This window comes from Fundulus heteroclitus, chromosome 5, assembly GCF_011125445.2.
Source record: "Fundulus heteroclitus isolate FHET01 chromosome 5, MU-UCD_Fhet_4.1, whole genome shotgun sequence".
NCBI classification, from domain to species: Eukaryota; Metazoa; Chordata; class Actinopteri; order Cyprinodontiformes; family Fundulidae; genus Fundulus; species Fundulus heteroclitus.
The window spans coordinates 2,229,764-2,248,038 of NC_046365.1; the positions used below are offsets into that span (position 1 = coordinate 2,229,764).

The 18,275-nt window shown below is 40.5% G+C and overlaps 1 protein-coding gene across 4 annotated transcripts in view; it reads left to right on the top strand.

Moving 5' to 3' along the window:
* LOC105919475 (teneurin-3-like) overlaps nt 1-18,275 on the top strand; it is a 457,194-nt gene that overhangs the window by 435,442 nt on the left and 3,477 nt on the right. For all 4 annotated transcript variants that reach the window (XM_036136710.1, XM_036136711.1, XM_036136709.1 and 1 more), the window contains 12 exons: nt 4,480-4,649; nt 4,798-4,924; nt 6,670-6,867; nt 7,935-7,994; nt 8,311-8,655; nt 11,272-11,516; nt 11,605-11,786; nt 11,977-12,179; nt 13,902-14,012; nt 14,134-14,276; nt 14,412-14,536; nt 14,758-14,888. In XM_036136710.1, coding sequence (XP_035992603.1) covers nt 4,480-4,649; nt 4,798-4,924; nt 6,670-6,867; nt 7,935-7,994; nt 8,311-8,655; nt 11,272-11,516; nt 11,605-11,786; nt 11,977-12,179; nt 13,902-14,012; nt 14,134-14,276; nt 14,412-14,536; nt 14,758-14,888 — 2,040 coding nt within the window. The remainder of the gene's footprint in view (nt 1-4,479; nt 4,650-4,797; nt 4,925-6,669; nt 6,868-7,934; nt 7,995-8,310; nt 8,656-11,271; nt 11,517-11,604; nt 11,787-11,976; nt 12,180-13,901; nt 14,013-14,133; nt 14,277-14,411; nt 14,537-14,757; nt 14,889-18,275) is intronic.

Sequence of the window (18,275 nt, forward strand, 5' to 3'; positions counted from 1 at the left end):
ATCAGCTCATTAACATTTCCCTGAGTTAATCAGCAAAAACATTATAAACAACAAAATTATACAACAAAGCAAGCATGAAAAAATACCCACCAAAAACTTTGCCTAGAATGTCACATTTTTGTCATAAATTATGTTCAATTTATTACATCTCTCTTCATTTATACTCACACAGATATTAATATATTGTGTATATATATATTGAAAAAAGGTTATACCATCCATGTATTATGGATCCTGTATACCTGCAGGCTTACAAGTGGCTGTTGAGAATTTCAGCACACAGGAATGGAGGAGGGGTTGACAGGGTCATATCGATGCCCACAGGCAATTTACCAGTTCACACTTTCAAATTTTTACACTGTTGGAGAGAGAGAGTACAAACGCTCTGCTCACACTATGACCCCAGCTGTCTGCTAGAAGAAAAATTTTACTTCTTGCGTTTGGACAACCGTGCTAAATCTTGTGATTTATCTCATTTCTGCCATCGTCTATGGACTAGGTTTACAGATGGGAATACATCTATGGCCCCTGTAATGAGACAATCCTATGCCTCCGTTTGACTCAGAGAAGTCTTAGACTGTGTTTGGCCTCTGTGTGGCTCTAATATCCTGTATTAGAGAAACAGGTCCTTGCAGGTTTATTTAAGATTCTTTTTAGGAATTCCCCTAAGTCATCTCTGTCTAGACGGGGGTGGGCTTTTCTAGGATAACAATGAACCTAGGCCATGAGGGCGCTCTCAGTGATTTGATAAAGAAGAAAGGGAAGTCAGTAGGGTCTTGATGAGAATATTGTGAGGAGATATAAAAACAGTGAATGTGAGTATATCTGATACAATGATTTAGTCCGAACTAAAGATTCAATGCTAAGAATCTTGTCATTACTTTAAAAGATCCTGAAACTAAATTTTCACTGCTAACGGCAGCATGGACTCAGAAGATACGCACCACCACAAAGTGCCTGCTTTGAGCTCAACCATAATTTGTTACAGCTCACATGGACAAACTACATTATCTCTGGACAAAGGTTTTATTGTCAGAAGAGTCAAACATAAATGTTTAGAGTAACAGAGGCAAGACTTACACAGTCAAGAACACTTTACCAGCTGTCAAGCATGTCAACAGAGTGAAACCAGCCATCATGCTGATGGCTGGTTTCACTGCCAGTAAAATAATGAGTGAAATTTGTAGGTGGGTTACTATCTCCAAATCCTTCAGCTTGACCTCAAATCACAGGTGGATTGATCAGACTTGGATGCCAGTCAAGACAATGATTCCAACCAAACATCAACACTGATTGGAGAACTTCTGGAATGGGTCTGACACCAACCATATTGTACATCTGTGGACTTTAATTAAAAGCCAGGCCCAGTTTATGTGAGTTCTACCTCTGAGGAACAGTACAGTATCTTTCCAGAGATGAGCCAGAAACATGATGACTAGAAAAAAATTTTTTGGTTTCTCAAATGTTGTTTAGGGACAAATATGCATATTTTAGTGGGAGTGAATGTACATATTTGAGCTAATGTATAATTCCAATTCTTTCCTATGGAGACTGATCCATTGCAAAAACACAGTTCAGGTGAATCATGAAAGGTAAAAAATTAATGAAACATTTATGCTGATGATTAGAGGGTTTAAACTCTAGACGGGCACTATAAATAAGGGCAATCAGAGAAAAATCAATATAGATAATTGTTGGTCGGTAGGCTAAAGAAAATGTTACACGTAGCAGGCTGACATGTTAGAACATGTAAAAACCAGTTCTTTATCTTTCATACCGTTGGGTTATGGCTGAGGCTGTAGTTTTTATTCACCTGGTTTGTGTGTCATTCACCTAACTGCTGGCCAGAGTCCCAGTCTTCTTCATCCCCCTTTATTTCACCTCACTGATTTTAACTGGTGCTAATTCAGAAATGAATGAGTGGCTTGAATGAAAAGGTGAGAAAATGGACCCCTGGACATCTTCCAGCCAGCCTCTCTGTTTAATGAAAGAGGCCTGGATGTGACTGATTGGCTGGTTTGTAATGTTTGTCATTGCTTCAAGGATCTATAAGGTGAGCTTAGCAGCAGATCTGGGCTATCCGTCTTCATAAATCGGGATTTTAACAGCCCATAATTTAGATAGTGATTAAGACTGGCTTGTTGGTACCGGGATGTTACTGTGTTTTATGGGTCTTGGATCAGAGGTTTATTTTATTTTATAGGGTGTGGTACAGCCATTCACATGAACAGTCAATTTTTAGGGCTTTACCAGTTAAGTATATTGGTTATTGTATTATTTTGTTTATCTCTGACTCATTTTGTTAGCTCTTGATCAGTTTGCTCCACCACTTGGAACAAAAGAAAGAAACACTTCCCACAATGTGTGAGCTTTAAGAACAGTGTTCCCAAAAAACTGCCATCATTTGCATCATATGTTCACCTCTCTCCGTGTCCATTGATCCTCTCTATGTTTAATTCTTCTTTTGCTTTTTGTTGTAAATCGTCCAGACAGAAAGGAGAAACAAAATCAAAAGATGACATGCTGCTCTTCACCAGGAGAGAGGCTTTACAGACTAAATATATTTTTCTACTTTAAGCTGTCCTATATAAAATGTGTCAGGGAAGGGAGCTGGAATCAAACCTACAACTTTCAAAAGTACAAGGAGCTACTCTTCACATTGATTGGTAATACGTGGGGTGGGAGGGGGGGGAGTTTTCCTCCCTAATAATTACAATCTTTTAAAAAGCAACGTATTGTATTTAGTCAGGTTATGTTAGTGTGACACTGAAATTAGTTTGTTCATCTGAGATGTTTCAGCGCAACAGAAAAGCAAAAACAGAAGTCTGCAGGGCGGAAACTACCTTTTCAAAGCACTGCGTATTTTCTACCAGAGAAACTGCCATTTTGAAAACTATCAGTTGCACTCTGCAAGACTGAACTAAAACAAGAAATATTGTATCATTTTAATCTAATCTGAGATGTAGTCTTCTTCCACCCAAATACCAGCTATTACCCCTTAGCAAAGGTGCAATGAATAGCAAAGGGAGTCAGGAAGAACTAGGTCCACTAAAGCTTGAGGGGTGGGCCTGGGTTTTGTGGTCCTAATAATAAAGTTCTGGGTTCATTGCCTCAGCCTTGTTAAATTACAGCGAGTCCTAAGAGGTTATTCTGAACTGCTGGTGGTTCCTAGAGTCTCTAAAAGTAGAATGGGAGGCAGATCCTTTAGCTATCAGGCTCCTCTCCTGTGGAACCAACTCCCAGTTTTGGTCCGTGAGGCAGACACCCTGTCTACTTTTAAGACTAGGCTTAAAACTTTTCTTTTTGACAAAAATTATAACTAGTGGCTCATGTTACTCTCAGCTACCTTTATAGTTTTACTGCTATAGGCTTAGGCTACTGGAGTATATCAGTATCTAATTTTCTCACTCTATTGAGTTCTACTGTTCTTCAATTATGCATTATGTGTTGTCATTTCTGCTTTAACTTTCGGTTCTCTCTCTTTTCTCTTCATAGTAGGTACACCTGGTCTGGCGTTCTGTTAACTGTGACATCATCCAGAGAAGACGGCTCACTCGCTACTACCATCTAATGTAGAACAGATTACTAGATCAATGTGTGCTTCTGTGCTTTTTTGTCTCTCTTGTTGTGTCTCTGTTCTGTCTTCTGTAACCCCAGTCGGTCGAGGCAGATGACCGTTCATACTGAGCCCGGTTCTGCCGGAGGTTTTTCCTTCCCGTTAATGGGTGGTTTTTCTTCCCACTGTCGCTTCATGCTTGCTCAGTATGAGGGATTGCAGTAAAGCCATGTACAATGCAGATGACTCTTCCTGTAGCTCTACGGTTCCCCAGGAGTGAATGCTGCTTGTCGGGACTTTGATGCAATCAGCTGGTTTCCTTATATAGGACATTTTTGACCAATCTGTATAATCTCACCCAATCTGTATAATATGATTGAACTTGACTTTGTAAAGTGCCTTGAGATGACATGTTTCATGATTTGGCGCTATATAAATAAAATTGAATTGAAAATTGAATTATTGAAGCTGTTGATTTGTGGGATACATTCAGTGTTTCTCACACTGCTTTGCCATTTTGGCTGTTTCTTGTGTGTAATGAATACTGACTGTGTAGAATCTGCTGAGTGTACACCTGATGTCAAATTTAAATCATCTGAGATCCTGGAAAAGACCAAATCATTTTAGGTATCCTGACAAATAATCCCCAGCATTCAGAGACGGTCTCCTTTCATTTTTACTGTGATTGTGTGTGTACGATAGTAAAGTGCACAAACAAGGTAGATTGGTCTCCCTGTTAAGAAACCTGCAGCGCCAGCAGTGGAAGAAAAAAAACTCAACAATCTGGGTATTAGAGCAGCTCTGCTGCTGAATGGAAGAAGCTCACATGACACAGGTCACTAAGTTCTGTGTCACAGTGCAAAAAGCGTTTGTTTTTAAACGGATCGTTTGCATTCTGCTTGTTTGTCTCCACCGACATCCAGGTAAATGGAAGAAACTTGCTGTCAGTGGACTATGATCGCTCACTGCGAACAGAGAAGGTTTATGATGACCATAGAAAGTTCCTGTTGAACATCATCTACGACACCCAGGGCCACCCAACGCTGTGGGTTCCCAGCAACGAACTGCTCTCAGTCAACCTGACATACTCCAGGTAAGTACCTTTGTACTGGCAGATTATTATTGCGCTCATCTGAACTCCAGACACCTCCGGGTTAAGTCGTCCATCATATGATAACTTGGATTAGTGTTGTAGTTGTAATGTAAAATGGGAGCATGACTGTGTGTGTTTGTGTGTTCAGCACAGGGCAGGTGACTGGCCTCCAGAGGGGTCCAACCAAAGAGAGGTGGGAGTACGACAATCAAGGAAGAATAATTTCACGAGTCTTTGCTGACGGAAAGATATGGAAATACAGCTATCTGGATAAGGTAGGTGACACAAAACCCAAACCTTCTACCTCCTTTCTTACAGCGACGACTCCTCCAAACCAGAGCGTACTGGGTCAGGCTTTCTAACATTTCTAAATCATCAGCTGCATCCAGTATCATTCAACAGATGGTTTGTATTATTATTGTCAGACAGAGATGGAATGATGACAGCTTGTTTTATGTAGAAGAATTTTGGTGTGAGGAGAAGTTGAGGGTTGATGGACTTTAATCAAAATGATTGTGTCAGCACCTTGTTTAACTGTTGGTATGGTCTTCTGAACATTCAAAGCCTCACCTTGACACTCCAAAGCAGTCTTTATGTCATTGTGGTCAAATGAATCATTGCCTCATCTGACCAGGAAACCTCTCCAGAAGACACGTGTTTACCATGTTCCAGTGGGCAGCTGCAAACTTCAGTAATACTTGAGGATGCGGACTTGGAAGCTGCAGCTTCTCCCTTGTCTTACATCATGTCAGTCCAGTGTGAAGTAAAACTTGCTTTCAAACTGCTTCCAGTTCATAGCAGAACCTTGGTGGTTCCAGGGTTGCATGCTGAACAATGTTTCTTTTTTCTGAATTTGGGCCTTACAAATTTACAATTTGGCAAAGTGGTACAACATCTGACTAACTTCTACCTGCATAAAAAGGTATGAGGTGATGGTGTTGTGGTCCGCAGTGGCAAATGACCTCCGTGACGTGGACGTCTACATTTCTCCTTCTTAAATCTTAAAGAGAAACTATCTGAGCATGTGGAGAGATTTTTTGTTAAAACCTTTCCGCTCAGTTCTTCTTCTGAAGATTCATTTAAGTTGTTCGTTGTATAATTATTTTACCCAATTCTCTGAATTAATTTTAATGCAAATAGATGAGAAAAAAACAGCATGATGATGGGAACTCAGGACGCAGTAGCCTGCACCATGTAGAAGCTGCACTGCAATTCTGGAGCTGCTAACGTTTCCCAAGGAAACTGTTGACTTCCAAAAGAAAGCATAAAATGAATGTTTGTGGAAAGGCAGCGGGGTAAAGGAAAGGAAAGGAAACTGAGCACCAAAAAACTATCTTGTCCTCAAATGAAAGCAACTATTGATGTCAGGAATGCAGGGCTGACAGAGAGAAGAGAGTAAAAGAAGAAGAAGAGACCATTAAATGTGAGTGGCTTTGAAAAACATCTCTAAGGGAGCTTAGGAGGGAGCAGAAAACAAACAGTGTGAGGGGGAAGGGGAAGGGGAGCGGGAGGTGGGGGGATGAATCCAACACTTCTGCTGTGTTATCCTGGGAAGGGCCAGACAGTATGAACAGCACCTGGCCTTGTTTGTGTGGAGATACAGAGGGGAATAATTGAAGGCGATGGAAAGACAGCCGGACAGACAGAGGTACAACTGTGAGACAAGACTCCAGGGATGCTGGGAGCTTAGTTAGGATGTCAGAGAGAGGGAGACGTGAGGGGAGAAAGAACAACAGAGGGCCAGAAATCAGAATGATGGAAAGGCAAAAGAGGAAGCAGGGCATGAAATATGGTGTGTCCTATGTAGAGAGATCTACCACTAATTTAAATCTGGATGAAAACACCTCATAGTGTTTAATGTAAACTGAATTTCTGCTGAATAATGGTTGATCGCTTTCTCTACCTTCATCCTCCCCTGACTTGATTAAAGTCTTTTGTGTTCTTTATGACAACAAAGGTCCCCGCTCTCCCCTTGACCTGTATGTGACATGTCCTGCTGTCTTGTGCCACTTTTTGACAGTCCATGGTGCTGCTGCTGCACAGCCAGCATCAGTACATCTTCGACTACGACTCAGGGAACCGTCTATCTGCCGTCACCATGCCCAGCGTGGCTCGGCACACCATGCAGACCATCAGATCCGTGGGATACTACAGGAACATATACACCCCCCCGGAGAGCAATGCCTCTGTGACTGTGGACTACTCTGAGGAAGGCCAGGTGTGTGGCTTTCACCCACTTTGTTGCACTTAGGCAATCCTTCCTGGCTTTTTCAAAATTACTGTGACTGGCTTTGGTAAAGTATCCATATATCTTGAACTAAATTTCAGAGGTATGTTTTCAGGATTGTATGTGATAGACCAACACTCAGTAGTGCATATTCATGAAGAAGCAGGAAAATTCTGAACAGTTGTCCAAGTTTCCATTTGTATTCGGGAACCTGAGAAAGTGTAGAAGGAATTGCAAAACATTTTGTTAGCTGTTTCCATCAGCTCTTCACATCTAGAGAAAGTAACGCTTGCCCTTCTCTGAAAAATGGCTCAGCTCAGTCAGATTTGATAGAAAGCCTCTACGGACATCAGCTATCAGGTCTTGCCACAGATTTGCTACTGAATTCAGTTCTAGACGTTAACTGAACCATCTTAACACATAAATATTATTGATATAAACTACTGTAAAACGAGCTGCATGTTTATGGTTGTTGTTCTGCTGGAAGGCAAAGCTTTCCAGCTCTAGTCTCCAACAGGTTTTCCTCCAGGTTTTTCCTTGTTTAACTTCTTCCATCTTCGTTTCTACTCACAAAAGGTTTCCCTGTCCTTTGGGCTTTACCATGCAGTTTGTTCATTAACAAACCTCTGAGGCCAGAAGCAGAAAAGCTGCATTCATGCTGAGATTAAATGACACAAAGGTGGACTCTGTTTATGAAATTAGGTGACTTCATTCGACAATTAGAATTTTATTTAGGAGTACCAGAGTATTAGAGAGGGCTGAATGCAAAAGCAAGACCACACTTTTCACATTTGTATTTGGGAAAAACATGCTGCAAATCTTCTATCATTTCCCTTCAGAGTTAGGCACTACTTTGTATCGGTCTATCATATAAAATCCCTATAAAATACATTAAGGTTTGCATGTGTAATGTGTCAGAATGTGTAGAAGCTGAAGGTTGTTCAGACTGTAGGTGTGCATCCCTTTCAGGATGGCTTATAATAAACAGATAATTCCCGTATTAGCCACCTCTGATCAGAGCTCTCATTTCCCCCGTCCACGTGTTTCTGTGTCCCCAGCTCCTCAGAGTTGCTCATCTAGGAACCGGCCGACGGATACTGTACAAGTATCGCAGACAAGTATGTGGCTTCATTAATATTCTTATTGATTATCATAAGTTCATATTGTGCATTATGACTGCTTCATGTCAGTTTTCAAGTTCTGCACACGTTATTTAGAGATAAGTAATTTATCTCACCTATGCAACAATAGTGTGGTATTAGAGCAGTGTCTATAATAATAATAATAATAATAATAATAATAATAATAATAATGATATCTATGTATATATAGCGGCAGAAACTAACCAAGGACAATGAACATGTAGTAATGATACTCTGAATATTGATATGGGTGACCAGGATCTGTTCAGCATGGTTGTATTTGTCTCCTCAGAATAAGCTGGCAGAGATCCTCTATGACTCAGCGCGGGTCAGTTTCACATACGATGAGACCGCTGGCGTGCTCAAAACTGTCAATCTACAAAACGAACGCTTCATCTGCTCCATCCGCTACCGCCAAATCGGCCCGCTGGTTGATCAGCAAATTTTCCGCTTCAGCGAGGACGGGATGGTGAACGCACGCTTCGATTATACATATGACAACAGCTTCAGGGTCACCAGCATGCAGGCTGTAATCAATGAGACGCCGCTACCTATTGATCTCTACCAGTTTGATGATATCTCTGGCAAAGTGGAGCAGTTCGGGAAGTTTGGAGTTATCTACTATGATATCAATCAGGTAAGAAAGGATTGCTTTCAACAGACTCAACCAACAGATTAGGGAGGAAAAAAGAACCTCTGAAGTTTTTTTTTTTTTCCCAGGGAAATCAGATTATGCCTCACACTGTGCTTTCAGTGATGAGCCCAAACATTCGTAGCATTCATCGTTACGGGATATAAAACAGGAAATATGCTCCTGGGCTAGGAGGCGTCAAACTTCTTAATATAAACAGTGGTTTCACTTTAGTACACAGTATTGTCAATCGTATCGGGTTAACCCATTGAGTCAAGGTGTTGCAGTCCCTGGCCACAAGCGCCAGAGCAATTTAACAAGAGGAGCAGCTGCTCCCCAGTTTTTTCTCATTGCACGTTTACCCAGCAAGGGAAGAAAAAATATTAGAAATAATTGCTCAATTTTAGACTTACCTTTCTGCACCTCTGAGCTGGTTTGATCCAACTTACGATTTACCATAAAAGTCTCTGTTTCACTGTGATCTCTTCAGTCGGACAGCCATGGACAGCAGAGGTTAAATGAACAGGATGTTAATAAACTTTAAGTTTTATACTGCTGCTGATCAGAGAATGATCTGTTGCTTCACACCACTAATATAAACAAGATCCCACAGACTAACTAAGTCTAGCTGTAGGATATCTAAATTAGTTTGATGTTATGTTAGGATCACCAGCACAGGAGGAGGATGCCTGAGACCTCTAAACCATCGGTCTCATGGTTAACATCGTAATGTTTCTACAGATACTTAGGAAACAATAGGTCATTCCCAGGAAAGTAAATTCAAACATGGTACCGTCATAGGAGCCCACCTGTGTAATCTGGGATTGGGGACATCAACTAACTGGGAGCAATGCCCCATAAAAGCACAAAGCTCTTTCAGCATATGAAGAGGTGTATAGTACACAGGTGTCCCCAAAGTTCTGGATTGTCACCAGCTGCAGACCCAACTTCATGTAGCCCAAGAACTGTGCAAAGGATGCTTCCAATGGGTTTCCATGGCTGTCAAATGCTCTCCACTCCTTAGGTTTAACCTGCAGTTTCCCCCACTTGAAAATGCAGCTTGTTTCAGGAGATTTGGGAATTCTGGAATTCATTTAATGGCCAAGAATCTTTGTTGGGGCCAATGCAGGCCAAAACCTTATAAAACAAGGAAAGACAAAAAAGTTCTGTAACCCAATTAACCACATTCAATTAACATAACCCTGAAACCCATTACATTTTAAATTACTTGAAATTAACGTTGGTTAGTTTACTAATTATTACTTGACTGTTTAAATACCCTTAAAGTACCCAAACATTAAGTGATGATTAACCTTACACTTTCACAACTTTTAGCTCATTTAAATACATAAGACAACATTTAGCAAGTTAGTATGAGTTTAAAGTACATATTTTTAACTTCGCTTTGATAAATATATAATCACCTGCATGAAGTCACATGACTTTAACACTGCATGTTTATCCTGAGCTTAATCACATGGCATAATACTGTATGTTAGTCCACAGCTACAAGATACATAGGGTTGTGCTCACATGTATTACTCATACAAGCTTACCGGCTCCTTCTTTCTTTTTTTTAAATCAAGCTTTAGTCCTGCAGTCAATTTTTTAAAGTCGAGATTCTCACAGAACTTCTCTCACACACTTTTTGCTCTTTGGTGTCCTGTGAGTAAGTGCCTCCAAACTTCCCTGATCATCAGCTCATCTCCACCTGATGCAAGCAGTCTGCTGCCTTCAGGCTGGGAAACACACCCTGAACTGCACGCAGTCACAAAGGGGCGGGGCTTTGCAGCTTGCTCAACAATGGCCAAGCAGCTACATCTCATCCTTACATTCCCGAATAGCAATCCGAAGTGTTGGATACAGTGCTGTAAAGCACTCAGCCACTTTACTTTGGAGCAATGAATCATGCCTCTCTATCTGGTAATTCTGTCTGGCTTTGGGACAGGGATCAGAAGAACGATGGCTCCCTGACTGCACCGGGTCAGGTGTGGTGGAGAGAGGGTTATGTATGGGCAGTAAGGGTTGTTAAAAAAATAAAACTTAATGTTACAGAATAACAGGATATTTTGGACATTTTCATGCTACTGGCTCAGCTGGAACAATTTAAGGCCAATATTTCCTGAAGTAATGTGGTGTCACAACAAGCCTAGAAACAGAGGATCATGTTTCTGTCCAAGTAAATGTTTTACACCATGTTCCCTAAGAGTTGGAAGAGAGTTCAACAAAGACATGTCTTTAAAGGGGAAAAAAGACAATAAAGTATTTCAAGTTAATTACTCCAGGTTTACTTTCTCTGAAAATTCAACCTTGGAAAGCAGCATTAAAGCACTTGATATCAGGTTATAACCTACTTAAAAGCTAGAGCTCAGTCTGACTGGGCTTTTTCTCTTCTTGATGTGAGCATAGAAAGCGTCTCTATACTTGTTCTCATCCAAGTACGATCTCAGGGTTTTTGGAGTGGTTTTCAAATGATACACACACCATCAGCTCATTATGCTAAGATATCACTTATGATGGATCTGAAAAATGCCTCACTACATGTAGTGTGACTGTCCTTCATTTATTGTACCTCAGCTTGAGTCTGATAAGCAGGACTTGGATGTTGAATTTCTTTTTCAGATCATCTCCACAGCAGTGATGACCTACACCAAGCACTTTGACAAGCATGGCCGTATCAAGGAGATCCAGTATGAGATTTTCAGGTCACTCATGTACTGGATCACCATTCAGTACGACAACATGGGCAGAGTGACGAAGCGCGAGATCAAAATTGGACCCTTTGCCAATACAACCAAATATGGTTATGAGTATGATGTTGACGGACAGTTGCAGACAGTCTCCCTTAATGAGAAGTTAATGTGGAGGTGGGTTTTAGTTTGTTAAACTGCTGTAAGAAGAACACGCCACTGTGAGTTGATGTGACATGCTGACTCTGTGATGCTGGCTTTGCAGGTATAACTATGATCTGAATGGAAACCTGCACTTACTGAACCCAGGGAACAGTGGTCGTCTGACCCCGCTACGCTACGATCTGAGGGACAGAATCACTCGGCTGGGAGATGTTCAGTACAGAATGGATGAAGATGGATTCCTGAGACAGAGAGGAACGGAGATATTTGAGTACAATTCCAAAGGTGGGAATAATTATCCAGTTCCACCTAAAATCAGAGCACAGTACAGCTTTAATATCCTTGTAAAACTAGCTGTTCTAGAACAAATCTAGGTCATACCAGAACAAACAGTTGGTGATGTGATAGCTTGGATGACAACTTTCTCACACATTTAGCATGAGTTTGAACTATTTGTCCTTCTATTTGTTTTCAGGTCTTTTAGTTCGTGTATACAGTAAAGCAGCCAGCTGGAACATTCAGTACCGGTATGATGGTTTGGGTCGGCGGGTGGCATCCCGGAACAGTCTGGGCCAGCACCTGCAGTTTTTCTATGCTGACTTGAACTACCCCACAAGGATCACCCACGTCTACAACCACTCTAGCTCTGAGATCACGTCTTTCTACTACGATCTGCAGGTAGCTGCCACTGAACAGCGTTTCTGACAGTCAGTGGGTTGCTTTAAGAAACTAAACACGAAGAGGAGGCAAATAGTATCAAGTTTTTGCTAAATAAGTATTGCTTGTTTGTTGACTAGCAGTGTGTAAGTTGTACTTTTTTCACTGATGAAAGAAACTTAATCTTAGATCTCTGGTTACATTAAGTAACTTCCCCCACCTTCCTGTTAGCTACAGCCACATGAGGTTAAGGACTTTATACTTTATCTTGAAGGACTTTTTGACCAGGGTTTCTAAGAAGCATCACTTTAGACTGGTTGCACATAGGAAGTGGTATGCTCTGCTCTCTCCGCCGAATCCGGGCTAGAAGCTGGGAAGAAGCGCCCACATCCCAAAATTACACCAAAGCTAGGCAAGATGTGTTGCCAAAGGAAGTAGCAAGTTTCTAGCTGTATGCCAAAAAGAAAGTCCTGACACAAGGCAGGATTTTGAGGAGACACAGGAGCAAACAGTGGTACATTGGTCGGCTTCCAAGAGCTGAAACCCATTCATGGAGGTCAAGCCCATGCTCCTAGACTTTAGCTGAGCTCAAACCAAAGAGGCAATAGAGGGTAGAAGGAGAGGACAGAGGCGAAGGCATGATCTGGCTTGTTGGATCTACCGCCAGCTACATCTAAATCAGATTATTTTGCATGTATTTATGTGAGCCAAATAAATTATAATAATAATAATAATAATAATAATAATATAATTATTATTATTATTATTATTATTATTGTTATTGTTGTTGTTATCCATCCATCCATGTTCTATACCCACTTATAATATTATTCTAATAATAATAACAATAATAATATTCTATATTATGCTAATAATAATGATAATCATAATAATAATTATAATAGTAACAATAATAGTAATATGGCCTAAAGTTAATAATTTGAATAATTTAGGGGTTGGTGTGGGGTAAATTGTGATCTGGTTTGGAAGAATTTGTCATAGTTCATGAGCTCCTCCCAGAGGAGAAGAGTATGAACAACATGCCAGTCAGGATGGGAGGACATCCAACAGACTTGCCCTCACCCTACATTACCTATCTTGTTTCGCCTCATTTAAAGCTGTCTCTTTACGTTCAGTCCACTGCAACCTCCTGCCATGTTTGTGCTCCATCAGATGTAATCCCAATGATCCAGCAATCAACACACTCTGCTTTTCACTTCAAAAAAACGAAACTTTTCTCATTTAAAGGGAATTTGGAAATACCGCCACTATCCTGGAGCTAAGGTCCCCCCCCCCCCCCCCCCCAAAAAATCTCAAAACTCAAAATAAGATTCACATTCAGAATACTTTATTCTTAAAGGGCAATTCAGTTTAGCAGTCTCCTCAGGCAGTACAGACAATCACACACACACACACACACACACACACACACACACACACACAGAGATAAAAAAAGTAGCACGTTCCTGTGAATGTTGTCAACCTAATAACCTTCCAAACTGCATTTCCTGGGCTATTAAGTGGTTTAACATCTAAAATAAAGCTGCTCACAAGACAGGGTTTCTGTTAGTGAGGAACTGCAGTGATGAATAGGTGAGTTTGAGGTTTTTCAGCAGCGCAGCACAGAACAAACTGTTTGTATAATTTTAAGGCCCACATGTATATTATGAGTAGTTCTACTGTAATAATCAAAATCACCTTGCAGTCTTAATGAATGTAAGTGTGTTGTGTGTGGTTGCACAGGGCCACGTGTTTGCCATGGAAATCAGTAACGGCGCGGAGTTTTATATTGCCTGTGATAACACGGGGACTCCGCTGGCCGTCTTCAGCAACAACGGACTACTTCTTAAACAGGTACGAGTGTTTTCTCATAAAGAGGAGGAAGAGAGTGGCTGAGGATCTGTGTGTTAAATCGTCTCGTGTCTCCTCAGCAGATTCTAAATCAATGTGTGTGTGTGTGTGTGTGTGTGTCTAGGTACAGTACACAGCATACGGAGAGGTTTACTTTGACTCCAACCCTGACTTTGTCCTGGTGATCGGTTTCCACGGTGGCTTGTATGATCCTCTAACACGACTGCTTCATTTTGGAGACAGAGATTATGACATCCCTGCTGGGAGGTAGACCATCCGTCTCTTATTTGCTCATTTCTAGTCCAAGCATGGTGTGTGACTGCATGCAAACGCTTGCTGTGTGCTTTGTCAGCGTCACACCTGATCAGAGTGTGTCTCGCTTTTCTTCTTCTTCTCCTGAAGATGGACCACTCCTGACATCAGCACATGGACGCGTGTCGGGAAAGACCCGCAGCCCTTTAACTTATATATGTTCCGAGGCAACAACCCCATCAGCAAGATTCATCAGGTCAAAGAGTATGTGACAGGTAATAGGTTCCGTTCCTGCCCTGCTGGAAGGGTTCAGGTGTGGAAGATGGATCAGATAAATACTGGGTTGGAAAAAGGGAAAAGGAGCTTTAATATTACAGAACGGACAGTAGGCGACATACTTTTTGTGTTTAGCTTTTTCTGAAAACGTACCAGAAGTCCCAAGCCACAGTTTCTATTCTAGGATCTTCACTCAGTGTTTTTTTTTTTCTCCCTGCAGATGTCAATATCTGGTTAGTCACATTTGGCTTTCATCTTCATAACGCCATCCCAGGATTCCCTATTCCCAAATTTGACCTGACAGAGCCGTCCCTGGAGATGACCAAGAGCCAGCGTTGGGATGACCTGCCTGTGTGTATTCTCATTCATTTTGCTACAGTTCGTTAGACAATCTAGATGTTTCACATCCTCTGACTACTACAATATATATTCTTCTCCATTAATAATGAAATAATTCATTAAAGCGACTTGTCAGACCAGATGCAGTTTAGTGTTCGCAGGGCGGACTCTACCCCACTGCAGGCTCCTGATCACGTGCTGCGGGTGTATGTCAGATCACAGCGTCCTGTTGTTTCACACAAACGCTTAGCTCAGGAGGTTTGGACTGTTTTGTTGATTCTTGGATCGGTTGTCCGACTCATCAGGCTTGTGGATGTTTCACGCAGCTTGATGTTCTTGTGTGCGATGAATTCAGTGTTTTATTTGTTTAGAGCAGATAGTCTACCCACCTCTGTTAAAAGGCCAGGTTTTTGTGACGCAAAGAAAAGGACCATGAGATAACACTTCAACATTAAGGTGACATACTAGTCAGCTGAAAAATAAATATGTATATAAAAAAACAATATACAAAAAATTAAATAAGAACACCAATAAACTGGTTGCAAAAGTGTGATCACCTTTAAACTAATATTTTATTGATTCAGTTACATAATTCATACTTGATTTGTTGGTGATTTTTGTCCCCTTGTTGAAAAAGTTCTCTAAATCTATCAGCTAGAGAGAACGTCTGCTGTCCACAGCGCTCTGCAGGTGGTCCCAGTCAGACTCAGTTCAGCCATTCCTAAACGCTATTCTCTTCTGATGAAGAAAATCTTTTTGTTAGTTTAGAAGTAGGCCTGGACTTACTTTGATGACAAAAAGTCTAGTTCCCCCTGAAGAAAAGGTGCTGGGTTCTTTCTGCGGAACTGTAGCCAAATGTTCCAGTTTGATTTCATCAAAGCCACAGAGTCTTAGAAGATTTTAGCCTGGGATGGATGTTTTGTTTCTTTCTCAATCCTACTCCTTAGTCCAAGCATGTGGTGATAACAAGGATTGTGCTCACATGTAATACTCAGCTAGTATTACCCAGACGTCCCTGCAGTGTTCCTGTCAGACCGTGGGAAGCTTCCGTGACACGATTCTGTCAAGTCTTTTCAATTATCCAGGAAATGATGGAGAAACGTTTAATGCCATCCCATGTAAGGCACTGACTAAGCTGTTTGTTTTCACACTATCTGGTCCAAAGATGGCAACCTCTCTTTAGTTGGAATTTTAAAGCAGAAAATTTTAAAACCTCCAGTTTTTTATAGCTTCAAGACAAGCTAGTAGTCTACCTAAGTGATTGGATTGATAAGAATTGTTGGATATATATAGCTGCGTGTCATTACAACCACAATGGAAATTTATCCCAACATGTGTGATCATTTTACCTGCGGCCTCCAGGCTGGGAAGCACTGGGATCCAGTGAAGGGATCCAAGTACTGAACCCTGTGGAACTTCACAGGTTGCTCTTTTGTGTGACGCACATTTGTCATTAACAGGAACAAACTGGAATGTATGATAGAAATATGATTTAAACCAGTGCTGTTCCCTCGACCATCGCAGCATATTTTATACTTGTCAGGTTTTGTTTGCACTTTGATTAAATAAGGGGGGTCCTAACCTTTTGTCATGTGGGCCAACACCAGCAAGTCAAAAGTACTTGAGGGCCAATGTAAGAAAAAAACTAAACAAAATTAAAACTACTCAGAAATTATACTGTGATTTTTTTTTAACTGCCCCACAAAAGATGAGCATACAATTTTAATTGAACAAATGAGTCATATTTTCTGTATGAAAGGGATTTGTAAATCATTGATCCAAAACTTAAACACGATTTTGCACATTTGCTTTTTTTAAAAGATGGTCATTTAGTTTGTTCTCAAGCTGAAGCTACAGCAGTACAGCCCTAATGCTGACCCAGAATAGACTGACTGTAAATTACAGCTAATCACTTATGAAAGAATTTTTTAAATTTTATTATGGCTACATAATGACAATAAAAAAACTTGATTTTTATGTTCATCCAGCAAGAAATGAGGTGGATGTTTACTCTAATAAGCATCAGCAGGGTCCTGTGAGGAACAGAACAGATGAGCTTTGACCTGATATACAGGTAGACTTAAAATCTCTGACTATGACAGAAAACAACATGAAACCTCTCTGGGAGCTCCTATATGGATTTGCATCAAGATGTGAAAATGATATGGTGCTTGGTTTGGTGAAATTTAAAGCATTCCCGGAGTAGCTAAAAACAATAAAAGGTTATATAGATCATCATATTACTTTTCATTCCTGCAGCCGGTCCAATTCTCTGCTGACAGAAAAGGGTTTTGCGCAATAAAGTGAGAAAATAAAATACATCTACACAGTAAGTTCAAAACTGAGCCTCCCTCTTCGCTACCATATTTTTTGTCCTGATTCCAAACATACAGCTCTTGGTTGTTTAAAGGTGCAGTAATAAAAAGAAATGAACTATCACAGTTTAATTGATGCCTTTATTTTTCTGAACAATATATGTAATATGTCATTTATAAACGAATTAAACAAATATAATTTTATTCAAAATAGAACACACAGTATTTATTGTACTGTATAAAGTATTAGTAACTAAAACATTAATATAAGGAAGGTCCAGGATGATGCTAGATTTTCCACTCTGGTAAAGAGGTTTTCTGCAGTGTGTTTTGACTTATAATTAGTTAGCTTCTTGTTTGATATTTGTTGAATCATTAAGACAAGTTAGTGAGCAGTCAGTAATATGTATTTCACAATTTTTACCCATTATATCCTGGGATCAGTAAATCCTTCATATGTATATTATTATTATTATTTGCTGTGTCAAATTTAATTGGAACCTCCTATAAAAATTCCGGACCCCTTTTGCTCCATTCCTAATTCTCTGCTGCCACCACTGCCACTACTTTACACTGCACCACTGGACATGCTAAATGTGTTGCTATAGTTTTATATGTCTGCATAATTACCAATGAACAGTAATAAGAATGTAATATTTTTGTCACCTGTAAGCTCTCAGTTATCTCTCATCATTGCACTAATTCAGGATTGGTCATGTCTGCATAAAGGTTCATTAAAGAATCAGGTCACTTTCACCGCTTTAATGCAAAGTGAGATAAAAATAAATTCAAATATAACTACTCTGTCAACACCTGCAGCACAAACAGGCCCATGATAGCACTGCCACTAAACATCTGAACTTCTCAGCAACAGATGAGACATATTTTATTCCCTAGTAAACCTAAAACATGACCCTATGAAAAATGTTTTAGGAGATTGTCAAAGATTTGGGGAAAGAGCAATATTACCAGGACAAAGCTCTGTGCATCCAGTCACTCCCATCTCAACCTCAGTCTCTGCTCCTTTCTCTGCTCCTGCTCCCACTCTGGTGCTGGTGTAATTATGCTGCACAGACTATCAAGC